At 47.5% G+C, this 14,419-nt stretch overlaps 1 protein-coding gene across 1 annotated transcript; it reads right to left on the bottom strand.

Moving 5' to 3' along the window:
- Positions 1-276: 276 nt before the first annotated feature.
- On the bottom strand, positions 277-8,086 carry KCNV2 (potassium voltage-gated channel modifier subfamily V member 2). Its single transcript, XM_006139683.4, has 2 exons — positions 6,577-8,086; positions 277-981 (listed from the first exon to the last, which is right to left on the bottom strand). Exons 1-2 carry the CDS (start codon positions 8,008-8,010, stop codon positions 697-699), a joined length of 1,719 nt encoding a protein of 572 aa, XP_006139745.2. The 5' UTR covers positions 8,011-8,086; the 3' UTR covers positions 277-696.
- Positions 8,087-14,419: the final 6,333 nt, after the last annotated feature.

Below are 14,419 nucleotides of genomic sequence, written 5' to 3' on the forward strand. Positions count from 1 at the left end.
CAACACAACCTACATTTTTCTTACTCTTAAAGTTACTCACTGTGGGCAAAGAAGTGAGTACAATTGTGCAAGGCTGTATTAAAAATAACACTGGCAAATCAAACCATGAACTATGTGTTACAGCACAAAGAATAACCAAAAAACTAAGGAATATGGATATTGTTTGTATATGAAAGCAACTAATGTAGCTACAAAAGGTACATAATGTCTGTGTCTTGTGTTTAAAAACCTAATACAGAACCCATTTCTATATTGCAAAGAAACATATTGCCTCTCTCCTCCTCCTACATCTGTTTAATTTTTGAGATAATATTCCTCCTGCCTGTTGCTGAGTAGCGCTCATGGCATGATAACAGACTTAGTTTCCTTTGGTTTGGCCATGAAGGATTGTTACTGTAGGACGGTTATTGGGCATTGTGTTACAGCCCTCAGTCAACTGTACAACTCAGCTGCATCTTTGATACCGGGGTTGCGCACACAAACCGTGAGCATTGCTGCTGTAGTAATTGACACCAACAAAAGGAAGCTGAGAAAAAATGGTCATAAAATAGGTCTGTCATTTTTGCGATTTGCCTTCCGTATTTTCTTGTGCCCAATTTAGAGTTGTTATTTTAGCTTTCTTTGGGTGATCTATAGTAACGGCATGTTCTCTGCTTTCCCCTGCTGCTCCTCTGTCCAGTTGTAATTTCTGGCGAATTAATTGTATCTAGGCCTTGGTAAATAATGAGTTGGGCCTTCGCCGCAACACTCGGACATTTTCTTCCTGGCTCTTCGTGTAAAGTCAATCTTGCCTCTTTCCTTCCGTACAGCCGTATATTCATAGGCCTTCAGTTTGCTGTAATAGTCTGAGAACTTGTTGTAGAGTATGGAGATTGGCATACCGTTGAGAATGATTCCAAACGCAATGCAGAGGAAAGCAAACAAGCGCCCGAGGTGCGTTTCTGGACACATGTCACCATATCCCACTGTAGAGATGCTGACCTATAGGCAAATCAATGGCAATTTATTATCCAAACAGGGGAGCGCGCACACCTGTCTTTAATGTATCCAGCTGGGGATACAGTGTTTCAGCATAGTTAAGCTATTTTGAACACTTGTCTACTAGAAATCTAAATTATTATACGCTGGCTATACATTATTCCCCTCCCTCTTCCCTATAGGCAACCATCCCAGAGTAGAAAAACTATCCTTAAATAATTAATCCCATTCGTGTAATTTAAAAATCTGTGTGTTCTGTTGTGTGCTGCAGAGGGCATCACTGAACCATCTGCACTCTGGTAGTGTGTATTAGGTCCAGCCGTGTGGACATGTATTCATGACCAGACACATCCAGGGATGACTCTATGCAAGTAGCTGCATAGAGGCTAGGTTGAAGCTGAATGGCAGCTTTGTGCCCTTTCCTTGTACTTAAGGAGGGGACACTCTCTTTCTCTCTCACACACACACACTCTTCAGCCTAATAAAGTGGGCTTTGCAGATGGAAGGAGATGGATCAAATGACTTGCACCTTCATCTGTCTGGTGCACGAATGTGGTTAAGAGCAGAGCCCAGACTTGAGGTGTGTCTTCTAGCAGTGAAAGACATTTTAAAATCCTTCTCTCTGGGAAGCATGGTCCATCAGCTCATTTTAATATGGATTTTTTAAAATGAGGAGACTAAGGAATGTAAGTACTTGGCAAGGCTCCTTGCTATTTACACAAATTGGTTTTGTTTGAAGTGTATGTCAGCAGGCTTGAGTGATTATAAAATCCTGCCATGCTACAGGCACAGAGGGGATGGAGGCAGAGCGTCTGTGTAGAAACGGTTCTGGGTATTTTATCTGAAGTTTGGCTACGAGGAAGCCTTTTGTTACCAGATTTCAATGGCAAATGTAGCTGTTCCAGTGAAATCATTTAAGTTTCAGGAATTCATTCTTTAGGCATCACCACATTACATGACAGGGTGAATCCTGCAATCTCTATCTCTTCTAAGACTTTAATGAATGCCCCTCTTCATCCAGTAGGAGTTTTCCTGCTCTAGCAGACCCCAACGGGGAAGGTGTTGTGTTATCTTTGACATTACTATTGCAACAGTTGTTTTTTAAAAAAACTTTTATATGAGACTGAATTATTCGTCTCCAAATATCTGGTGATGTGACCTTAAAACTGCATCAAATATCGCAAACATTTAATGTAACACAGATCCCAAGAGGGAATTACCAGTCTACATCTACTACATCAGCGGTTCCCAACCGCCAGTCCGCAGACCGGTGGTGGGCCACGAACTGCTGTTAGTCAGGCTGCGGCACGCTGTCAGGCCACGCCCCCAGCTGCTAATTGAGCCCCACCCACTATAAGAGATATGTGCACCCATATGTGCACAAAGCGTTCTCTGCCTGCCCGCTTCCCCACACAGCAGCACAGTGAGCAGCATGGCGGATGGCTGCCCTGGAGTGCTGCGGCTGGAGCTGGGGCTGCAGTGAGGCTGTCCATACTGGGGGAGCCTCACTCTGGTCCCAGTTCTAGCTCCAGCGGCTGCTATGTGGCCCGGCTGGTGGGGCTGTGGAGGGTGGCTGCGGCTAGAGGCACCCCTAGGTCTGTCTCCCGCCTTGCTTCTCATGAGGGAGGTGAGCTCGAGGAACCAGCCATCCCGCGAGCCCGCTCTCCTCCCACCTGCACTGGCGCTGTCGGGCAGCTCCCTTCTCCCTTGGCGGAAGCCTCCCCCTGATGTGCACACACAGGGACCTGCCGCCACATGGCCACACTGAACCTTGGGGTATAGCTTGGGGATATCCTGGCAGGGCGGCCAGGCTTAGCAGGGGCCACCACTACCCAGGTGGCTGGCGTGCGGTGAGGGGACAAGTCAGGAGAAGGCCTCTGAGCCGGAGTCAATGTCTCACCACATTCAGCCCAGTCTCTCCCCCGCTTGCTCCCCTCTTTTGCTCACACTGCTTGCTGCCCTTTCCTTTCCCTTCCCTTCTCCATCTTCCCCCAGTTCCCTTACTGTGTGCACACAGACGCAATGAAAAATAACATGGGACCGCTCAAAATTAATTACCAGGATGAATATGCAAATTAATTACCGTGATGAAACTGCAAATGTTTCTGTGCTGGTCTGTGGTATAAAAAGATTAGGAAACACTGTACTATGTATATTTTGGTGTTTGTAAACTTTGTATACATTTAGATGTGTGCATGCCTGCAAAAAAAAAAAAAAAAAAAAAAAAAAGTAACCATGCTAGCACAAACACAGGAAGGTGTAGTCCCTGCCCAGTGCTCTTATGATTATAGCACTGAATTAATTTTTTAAAAGGTTATGGCAGGCAGTGCGCCAGCTTCTCCTCTATTAGTTTGAATGTTATTTCAGCTGAATGGAATAGTAGCTGACAAGATGGTGCTGCAGCTAGTGCTTCCTGTACCATAAAATTCATTAGTCATCTGGTTTAATGGTACTTAAGTCACTGGCATTGAATGATAATACATGATCAGTATCTTCAAATACTGAAGCTAGGTCTACACGCTAGCTTTTTCTGATCGCTTTTCCGGAAGAGGCTTTACCACCATTTGGCCCCGTCTAGACAGGGCTCCCCGAAAGAGCGCATTTGCTCTTCCGCAAAAAAAAGGCAGAAGAGCAAATGTGTTCCCTGGACGTGGCAGAGTTTTTCCGGGATATCCCCGCAGGATAGACATACCCGGAGTTGAAAGCAAGATACATATTTGCCATAGACTGACCCTACACAATTACCCCGTGCTAAGATTCTAGTCTTCCTAGGGTACGTCTAGACTACATGCCTCTGGCAACAGAGGCATGTAGATTAGGCTATCGGACATAGTAAAATGAAGCGGCGATTTAAATAATCGCCGCTTCATTTAAATTTACATGGCTGCCACGCTGAGCCGACAAACAGCTGATTAGCTGTTTGTCGGCTCAGCGCGATAGTCTGGACGCTCCCCTGCCGACATCAAAGGTATTTGTCGACCACCCAGGTATGCTTCCTGGGATGAGCTGTTTGTCGGCTCAGCGCGGCAGTCATGTAAATTTAAATGAAGTGGCGATTATTTAAATCGCCGCTTCATTTTACTATGTCCGGTACCCTAATCTACATGCCTCTGTCGCCAGAGGCATGTAGTCTAGATGTACCCTTACATTCACTCTTGTGTACCACATGAGAATTTTAAGGAAATAATCATTTGTGTGTGTGACAGCCACAATTATCCATCCTTTAATATGCAAATAATAATTACCTAGCCAGGCTCTCGTTTACCCCCTTGTATTATAACAAAAGATTAAGGGATTCAGCTGAGTCATTCATATTTAAAGTCACTCCTGTAGGCCCTTACTCCCATGCACAGTGCAAACCTTCTCCACCTCCCCATCCCAAATCCCTTTAAAACTAACAGGGATACTTGGATGAATCAGGATTAGTCACTTCAGTGAGTGTTTGCAGGACTGGATGTATTCAGAACAGTGGTACCAATTTGGCTCCATGGATCTAGGCCTGCTGTCCTAACATTCTGCTGGTGTATTCAGCCTGAGATTTATAATCGGTGTGACCTGCATATATTGGTTAAAGAATGACCTGCAAAGTGCTGCATTCCAGTAACTTTTCCATGTATGCTGGGCACCCAGCAGCCAGGCTCAGTGGGGCATTCAGCACAGTACATTTAAAAAAAAATAACACTAGATTTTTCTGCTGGTAGCTAGAGTGGAGACTACAAAGGAGCACGATCTCTCCAGCTACAGCTTCCACAGCTGGCAGAGAGCCAGAAAAGAAAAAGTTTGGGGACTCTGTGGCCAGCACACTGTTGCAGTTGGGCTAGTCTCAGTTGACCTATAGCTTCTTAGAGGTTGGAGTCAGCTGCTGTAAAAAGGAATAGCTGTAAGAATGCTTTGGGGCTAGCATGGCACTAGAATCAGGAAACTGCAAGCAGACCCTTCGCACCCTTTCTCCCCAACGATACTGGCTACAGCTGAGATTTGAGCCCTTTGGTCTTTCAGCACTAGCCATATTACCATGTGTGTCTGTTTCTCACTCTAGTCTGGCACTGTAGCATGCACCACACTGCCACTACGTCACAGCGGTCAGAGGATAACAGTAGAGCTGTGGCCTTCCAGCTCTTTCATTCTGAAGACCACGTTGCAAAGGAACAGCCTCTTCTTCCCCAACCGGCCTCCAGACTGAGTGCCTGGATGTTTAATGCTGCGGCTGAGGAGAAAGGATCAGTGGGCCATTGCTAATTCATAGGTGCTCCTGGCTTGGCTTTTAGGGGTTCTCTGTCAGCACCTAAGAGTCAAGTCCGCGGTGGTGCCGTAGCCTTTGCAGGTCCCTGTGCATGAATGATCGTTTCGACATCGCCGTGGGTTGAAATAGTACCGTTATTGCTGTGTGGGACTGTGTTACTCTCCTGAGGTGGTACAGGGATTGGATTCCTTTCCCCACTTCAGAAAGCTGAGCCCCCACTTCAGGAAAATGAAAGCACACATGCCAGCATTCCACCCTGCACGGGGAAAATCTGTACGGGCCCTGCTCTGTACAAATTGGAAATGGCTCGTCCTAAGAAAGTAGTATCCCCCACGATTTGGGAAACGCTGGGCGACAGACCAAAGTCCTCTGTTTAGTCACAAGCTCAGCACTGACAATGTCAATGAGAGGTTCCCCCTATGCCTCAAACCTCATCCGCAACCTTAACAATGAAAAGGTGCCTCCGTTTCCATGTCAGATCAGTCTCTGGCCTCTCAGCTAAGCCCACCAGAAACCAAGCCACTGGTGACTTTGTAATATGAACCTCTGCCCACCAGGAGCTAGACTGAGGCCACCTACTCATTCCACACGGACCTCCTGAATAGCCATGAGATGTCAGGTCACCAACTTCCAGTCACTACTGACTTATACTAGATTGAAACTAGTGACCGAGATATAAAAGGCTCTGTATCTCATTACCAATCCTTTGAGCCATTCAGACCCCACCTGATCTATTTTTGTCTGCCACTGGTATTGTATAAATAACAACCAAATGCCACTGAGCGTGTTGTAGAGATGGCACCTACAGCTGGACAGCTGCCCATAAATGTTTTATGGGGCCAGGTGGCTGCTGCTTCTTCTAATCCCATAAATTTGAGGATTTAATCAGAACAACCTTCTTTCATGCTGGTTACATGCTGAGTTAGTGCAGCCTTTTACAAACTCTCTCCCCCCCCCCAAAAAAACCACCAAACCCCTGTACAATATATTTATCACAAACTACTAGTAATATATTTCTCTGCAGTGCTGACACTAGAAATAAATGATACTCTTTTCCCTTCCTCATACAAGTCCTCTCCCTTTCTTTAATGAGCAGCCGTGTGTATGGCATAGCCCCAAATAGCCACCAACTTCCAGCTCTGCTTCACTGATTATACCCTGGTGCAGTAACAGATGTAAGCCTGCAGCAGTGGCTCTGTGTGTGTGTGTGTGAGTGCATGTCCTGTAACAGCAAAGCTCAGAATTCAGAACAGATGTTCAAAAATCTGTGACTGCCTTGCTGTTTTCAAACAGGCAGCAGCTCGAGCAGGGGAAGGAGTGACAGCTATATGGCAAAGTGCAATGCGTTTACTTACAGCAGCCCACCACCACGCATGGGGGATGCTGGTGAAGTTGTTGCTGGAGACGTCGTGCTCCACCGAGTAGACCATGGCGGAGAAGGCGAAGATGCCCATGGCAATGAAGAGCAAGAGGCAGCCCACCTGTTGGTAGCACTGACGCAGGGTAAAGCCAAAGGCGCGTAGGCCGGTAGAGTGGCGGGCCAGCTTGAGGATGCGGAAGATCCTCATCAGGCGCATGATGCGCAGCACTTGTCCCACCTTGCTCACCCGTCCCACCTTCTCAATGTCATGCTCGTGCTGAGAGCCTCGGCCCCGGGGCTGGTCCTCGTTGGCAAAGCTCTCCAGCAGCAGCTGGAGGTAAAGGGGGAGGATGGCAATGAGATCCACGGCATTGAGGGGGCTGCTCGCGAAGCGGCGCAGGTCTGGGGTGGAGACCAGCCGCAGCAGATACTCCAGGGTGAAGAAGGCGATGCAGAGTGTCTCCACGTGCTCCAGCATGGGGCGACTCTCTCCGCTTTTCCGGTCCACCTGCTGCAGCTCCTCCACAGTGTTGAGAGCCAGTGCCACCACCGAGACTAGCACGAAGAGGCTAGAAGCCACCCCCATCGCCTTGGCGCTGACAGAGGAGAAGGGCTTCTCCATGAGGTTCCAGAGGCGCCAGCGCTGGGGGCCGTAGTAGCGCATGTGGTGGAAGAGCTGCTCGTTCTCCTGGGACTCCGCCTGGGCACGCAGCTCCCGCTGCACCTTCAGCTGCTCGCTCAGCTCGTCCCGCCGCTCCTCAAAGCAGATGCGGCAGCAGCGCGGTGTGTACTTGAGCCGCACCCCCCAGTAGCTCAATTCCTCCAGGAAGCTGAGTGGGCACTGCTCGTCTCGCACCCGCAGCACCCCCGAGGCATAGAAGTTGTAGACCAACTGGAAGACAGCGGGGTCCCGATCAAAGAAGTACTCATCCCCCTGGACCGCGTAGTCATCACACAGCCCCAGCTGGCAACGGCGATCGGTGGACGTGGCCAAGCGGCCCAGGCGGGTCTTGGGATAGATAGCCACCGCCTGGTAGGTGAGGCGGTAACTTTTTCCACCTACATTTATGTTCAGCATCGATGAAGCAGAAGCTGCCGTTCTGGAGGAGAAGGTAGGGGGGCTGAGGAATGGTGAAGAGAGCTTGCTTCCTTCCGGAGAGGCTTCTGTATTTTGCAGCTGCCTTTCATCTTCCTCCTCCTCTTCTTCCTCCTCCTCCACATAATAGTGGTAATTCCCCTCAGTTCCCACAGACAGCACAGACTGCGAGGCCCATGGAGAAGTGGCAGAAACCCCACTCTTTGCCTCTAAGCTCATTCTTACTTTCACCTCTCCTGCATTCGTTTCTGGGGGAACAATATTTGTAGCAGCTCCTTTCCTTATTTTACAGTCTGAGAATGGGAATAGTCTCCTTTGAGTAAACTTCAGCATGATGCTTCTCTCTCCTCCTCCTCCTCCTCCTCCTTCTCCTTCCTTTGCCGCCACCTGACTGAGGAACTAATACCAGTTTCCACTACCACCAAGGAGACAAATAAATGTTTCTTTCTTTCCCGCTGGAGCATCAAGCACAGCTGCAGTTTCACATTTCTCTCCCGTCCAGCCACCACCTCCAGTTGTTGTCAAAGCTCAGGCTGGGATACAGACACATGGGGACTGCTGTTGACCGCTTTAATCTTGCTGACAGGGAAGATCTGAGTGCTTAGAGAAGGGGATTTAAAGGCTATTATCCTGTTTCAGCTCTGGCTCCCTCGGTCTGTGACGTGAATGATTATGGATCCATAATTCTGTGGATAATCAGTAGCAAAAGACAGAGTTTTATTGCTAATAAAAAAGGGCATTTCCCAGCCCCCAGTTTGTATGTGCTCAGGAGACTTTGAACCTGCAAAAAGTGGGGTACGCAGGGAAATAGAGAACTGTACTGATGCCTTTCACCAGATGCAGCTACAGCTTGGCTGACTGTTTTATAATAGCAATACAAATAATTCATCATTAATACATTGGCCTTATTTAATGATTGTTGCCCATAGTTCTTAAAGCTCCCTCCAAAAGGTGGGTAACCATTGATTTCCATTTTCCCGTGGCAACATGGAGGTGAGGTTGGAGACTCGGCATAACCACCTGTCAGGTTAAGGGCCGAGAAAACTCACCATGCATACAAGCCCACGGAAGACTCCAAGAAACCAGGGAAGCTCAGATTTGACTCCCTGGGTATTTCTAAAATCTGTCCGTCTGTCTATCTTTTCTGTCTAATTGTCTGTCTGCAAGTCTGTCTGTTCAAGAACTCCTCCTAAACCGTAAGAGCTAGGGCTACCAAATTTGGTGTGCAGCTTCCTCTTTGCCTGACTTAAAGCAAGGCTAGGATTTGGCTGTGCCAGGACAACCAGAAGGCCCTCGAAAAGGACTGTTTCTATAATATGCAAAGGGAGGGGCTGTTGTACAAGGGACATGATATGTGAGTGGCCATTGAGAGTGGCGAGCGCGCAGGGGAGAACTATCCTGCAGAGCATCCAGTGGGGGGGGGAGGGGGCACCGTACCACCCAGGTGTGGCCAGCAGGGTTAGGGCTCCACCATTTTGCCAGCCAGCACACCGGGTAAATAGCCCCTCTGACCCAAACCCGTTTCGCCTTCCAGCTCTCGGCTGCAGCATCGGAGGGAGTGAGAAAAAGGTCCCAGGCATCCAGGAAGGGTGGCCTGAGGGTAGAAAAAAGGCCCTCGGGAGCTGGGGGGCCCCCTGCCCTGAGCCCCTCCTCACTCCCAACCTTTATTTTTCCAGTCCCCCGGCCCAGTCTTCCCCACCCCCACCCACATTCCCTGAGTCCTGCCAATCCCCACACCGCCAATCCTCTGCCCTGAAGGACCCAGGCAACGCTGGGTAAGTCTGCTAATAGACTAACAGGCAGACTAAAAAAGGCTTTCCCCTCCCCACCCAGTGCTGCCTGCCTCTCTCTACTTTCAAACCTATTTTATACACCACAGAGAAGCAAAAGGCGCACAAGGTCATTTATGTTTCCTGGGCCAGTCACCTTTAAGTGTCAAATAAGGCTGGGTACCATTCAGGACCCAACTCTTCTTATTATTCTGGTTCCATTGAAATAGTTCAGAGGCCAGATTCCTGGTCCTGATTCAGTAACTTCCCATAGCCCCAGCAATGCTAACCAGCGTTACTACCACACTTGCTGCTTTGGGGGCTCCTCGGTGGTGTACAACTGCTGTCATGAAGGGGGTTACGGGTGTTGCCCTCTACACTGAATCCCTAGATGCCAGAACAGCCCCTTACAGGCTGTTAACCATCAATAGTTACAAGAGAAATAAAGATAACATGCTTCCAAGTAGTAAAAATTAACAAAGTAGGCTTGGCTCAAAGTGAAGTCCCTTACCACTTATAAAGTCCCAGTAATACGGCTGACCAAATTCTCAGGTCAGGATCTGCTCCCTAAGGCTGTTTCTTTTATCTTCTTGGGTGAGGAGGGTGTGATGGCTACAGAGAAAGAACTTGCAATGGTTTCACTCCTTGCTTATTGTCCACACCACCTCTGAAATACATTTTCTTGAGGGTTACCCATAGATAAATTCTATTCCTGCTGGTAGGACCAGAGACAGGTGTGGTGAAATGAACGAGGTTTCATGCTATTGCTTGTTATGCAGCTCTGTTTGTTCCTGCACCCTTTCCTCACCAGAGACAGGGCACCAGACATTTTGCTGACATCTGGCTAGAAGCATTTACTTGTCCTTTATCTTTGAGAAACAGGTTTATCCATAGGGTTGCCAGATGGTTTAGCCAAAAATACTGACCTCCCCCCCCTCCCCCAAAAACAGGGAAAAAATTCTGTTCGGGGGGGGAGGGGAGACCAAAGTTGTTGCGCAAAAATAAAATAAAATAAAATAAAACAGCATTAAAACAGCATGGTCCTTTTCAGTGAGTGCAGTCTCAGAATAGGGATAGGAACAGGGGAGAGGTTGAGCATTAAGACACAGGGAAGGCATTGCTTCCCCTTGGTCTTTGGGCTTTTTGCCGATGGCCATTTTGCTTTTTTTTAAATCAAGCCACAATGCAGCTTCCCTGCGGAACCAGGTAAGCGGGGAGTGGAAGGGGTTGGAGGGTGTCAGAGGTCCAGGGGGAGGCCAGGGGCTGGGCCCAGTTGCCGAGTGTGTCGTAGGGTTGCCAGGTGTCCGGTATTTTTGCCTCCTGGCAGGGGAAAAAAACAGAAAATACTGGACATTTTAGGTGTCCGGTATTTTCTGCATTTTTTTTACCAGACAGGAAGCGAAAATACCGGACTGTCCAGGTCAATACCAGACACCTGGCAACCCTATTTATCCACTCCCAGACTTGTGTGGTATACACACACTTCAGTCATGATTTCAGTGTGTACTTACATGGTTTCTTTAATGTTCCTACATGCATCTCGCCCTGATATTATTGACCAGCCAGGTATTAGTGTCCAAATGAAAACTTACAAGCCAAAATTTGGTACAAAGAGGATTGCAATGGGTGCAGAGTGTGAATACAGGAGCTTTCAGTCACCCCAGAGATTTCCACCAGCTCAGCAATTTCACATTCTTTCAAATGTGTCTGCAAATGTGTACTTCCCCACTAAAGTTGGCCCAGCCAGTGCTCCCCATCCTGCTGCCCACTGGCTGCACTGGGGATTCCAGGAATTGCCCAAACAGGGCCACTTGGCTGCTGCCAACCCTGCTGCCCCCAGTGGTTCCTCGAGGTTTTCTCGCTGCCAAGGGCTCTCCAGCCACTTAATCCCACTGATCGCAGGATTCCCTGGCCAGGGAGGAGGCTCCCTGACGCTGCCTGGCCCTGCTGAGGTTTCCCTGCCTAGCTGCTGCTGGCCCAGCCAGGACTCTGCAAACCCCTGTGTTCTCTCGGCTAGTTCCCGCTCCTTGGGTTGTTTGGTTCAGAAACATCCATGCCGGACCACGAATGTTGCCGTACCAGAGGGTCCCGGATTTGGGAGGTTTAGCCTGTAGTATGTATATATATCCCTACCTCTGTGATATCTATTCCATGCATCTGAAAAAAATGGTTTTACCCACAAAAGTTTATACCCAAATAAATCTGTTGGTCATTGAGGTTCCATAGGACTCCTCATTGTTTTTGCAGACCCAGACTAACACGGCTACCCCTCTAAGATGTTTAATGGGCTAAGGATAATATCAGAGACCCAATTTTTTGTACCTCAGAAATGGCACCTTAGAGGTTATCCAGTGAGGGCTTTACAACTATAAACTAGGACTCAAGTCTGTAGTGTTATTCATGGATAACCTGAGAGAGAAAAAGTTTAGAAGAAAGAAAACCTGAGAAGTGCAGTTATTCAGGAGGTTGTCGGGATTTACTGCTGAGGTGTCCTCACAGGTCTCTGGCTCTGTCGATGATGATAACCAGAAGGCTGCTTGCGAGCGTGCTCAGTGATGTGTGCCGTGTCAATTTGTGCACTAAGTCTCCACAGCAGACCCCAAGAGAGCCCCCAAAGACCACAAACCAGATAAGGATCGAAGGTGCCTGGCCAGGTTTATTGTTAAGCAAAGTACAGTAATTGTTGTCAGTAGACTCTACTGAACCTCTACACATATGTATCCCGTAACAATGGAATGACTCAATCAGGGGGAAATTTTCACTGCCCTCTAGGTCATTCCAAGACTGTCTCCCCAGGATGCCACTTTATATACAGGTACAAATAAATCACACTTCATTGCTGACATATCAGGTTGCCACCGTCTGACGCCACTTAGATACCACCCAGCACCCTGTTCCTCGTGGTTTGATTAGATCAGCTCTATTCATCATGTTGTCATTTTAGACCCTTGCCTGAACCTGGGTCTGTATCTCTGAGGAGTGGATACCAAGGTCATAAGAACATAAGAACGGCCGTACTGGGTCAGACCAAAGGTCCATCTAGCCCAGTATCCTGTCTACCGACAGTGGCCAGCACCAGGTGCCCCAGAGAAGGTGGACCGAAGACAATGATCAAGCGATTTGTCTCCTGCCATCCCTCTCCAGCCTCTAACAAACAGAGGCCAAGGACACCATTTTATCCCCTGGCTAATAGCCTTTTATGGAACTAACCTCCATGAATTTATCCAGCTTCACTTTAAACTCTATTATAGTCCTAGCCTTCACAGCCTCCTCTGGCAAGGAGTTCCACAGGTTGACAACACGCTGTGTGAAGAAGAACTTCCTTTTATTAGTTTTAAACCTGCTACCCATTAATTTCATTTGGTATAATTTCATTTGGTGTCCTCTAGTTCTTCTATTATGGGAACTAATAAATAACTTTTCTTTATCAGCCCTCTCCACACCACTCATGATTTTATAGACCTCTATCATATCCCCCCTCAGTCTCCTCTTTTCTAAACTGAAAAGTCCCAGTCTCTTTAGCCTCTCCTCATATGGGACCCGTTCCAAACCCCTAATCATGTTAGTTGCCCTTTTCTGAACCCTTTCCAAGGCCAAAATATCTTTTTTGAGGTGAGGAGACCACATCTGTACACAGTATTCAAGATGTGGGCGTACCATAGTTTTATACAGGGGCAGTAAGATATTCTGGGTCTTATTTTCTATCCCTTTCCTAATAATTCCTAGCATCCTATTTGCCTTTTTGACCGCCGCTGCACTCTGTGTGGAAGTTTTCAGAGAACTGTCCACGATAACTCCAAGATCTCTTTCCTGATTTGTCGTAGCCAAATTAGCCCCCATCATACTGTACGTATAGTTGGGGTTATTTTTCCCCGATGTGCATTACTTTACACTTATCCACGTTAAATTTCATTTGCCATTTTGTTGCCCAATCACTCAGTTTGGTGAGATCTTCTTGGAGTCCCTCACAGTCTGCTTCTGTCTTGACTATCCTAAACAGTTTGGTATCATCCGCAAACTTTACTACCTCACTGCTTACCCCATCCTCCAGATCATTTATGAATAAGTTGAAAAGGATTGGTCCCAGGACTGACCCTTGGGGGACACCACTAGTTACCCCTCTCCATTCTGAAAATTTACCATTTATTCCTACCCTTTGTTTCCTGTCTTTTAACCAGTTCTCAATCCAAGAAAGGACCTTCCCTCTTATCCCATGGCCATGTAATTTACACAAGAGCCTTTGGTAAGGGACCTTGTCAAAGGCTTTCTGAAAATCCAAGTATACTATATCTACTGGATCCCCCTTGTCCGCATGTTTTTTAACCCCTTCAAAGAACTCTAATAGATTAGTAAGAAACCATGTTGACTTTTGTCCAACAAATTATGTTCTTCTACATGCTTCACAATTTTATTCTTTACTATCGTTTCAACTAATTTGCCCGGTACTGAAGTTAGACTTACCGGTCTGTAATTGCCAGGATCGCCTCTAGAGCCCTTTTTAAATATTGGTGTCACGTTGGCTACCTTCCAGTCATTAGGTACGGAAGCCGATTTAAAGGATAGGTTACAAACCACAGATAATAGCTCAGCAATTTCCCATTTAAGTTCTTTTAGAACCCTTGGATGAATGCCATCCGGTCCCGGAGATTTGTTAACATTAAGTTTTTCTATTTGTTCCAAAACCTCCTCTAATGACACTTCAATCCGGGACAGTTCCTCAGATTCATCACCCACAAAGGACGGTGCAGATTCGGGAATCTCCCCAACGTCCTCAGCCGTGAAGACTGAAGCAAAGAAATCATGTAGTTTCTCCGCAATGGCTTTATCGTCCTTGATTGCTCCTTTTATAGCTCGATCATCTAGGGGACCCACAGGCTTTTTAGCAGGCTTCCTGCTTCTAATGTACTTAAAAAACATTTTGTTATTTCTTTTTGAGTTTTTGGCTAGCTGTTCCTCAAAATCTTTTTTTTTGC

Source organism: Pelodiscus sinensis, chromosome 6 (genome assembly GCF_049634645.1).
Source record: "Pelodiscus sinensis isolate JC-2024 chromosome 6, ASM4963464v1, whole genome shotgun sequence".
NCBI classification, from domain to species: Eukaryota; Metazoa; Chordata; order Testudines; family Trionychidae; genus Pelodiscus; species Pelodiscus sinensis.

Bases quoted from the DNA above. Each gene is read 5' to 3' on its own strand.
- KCNV2 (XM_006139683.4), bottom strand. From the start codon at position 8,010: ATGCTGAAGTTTACTCAAAGGAGACTATTCCCATTCTCAGACTGTAAA. The intron at 982-6,576 runs GTAAGTAAACGC...ATTTGCCTATAG, and splicing joins ATGCGTGGTGGTGGGCTGCT to GTCAGCATCTCTACAGTGGG.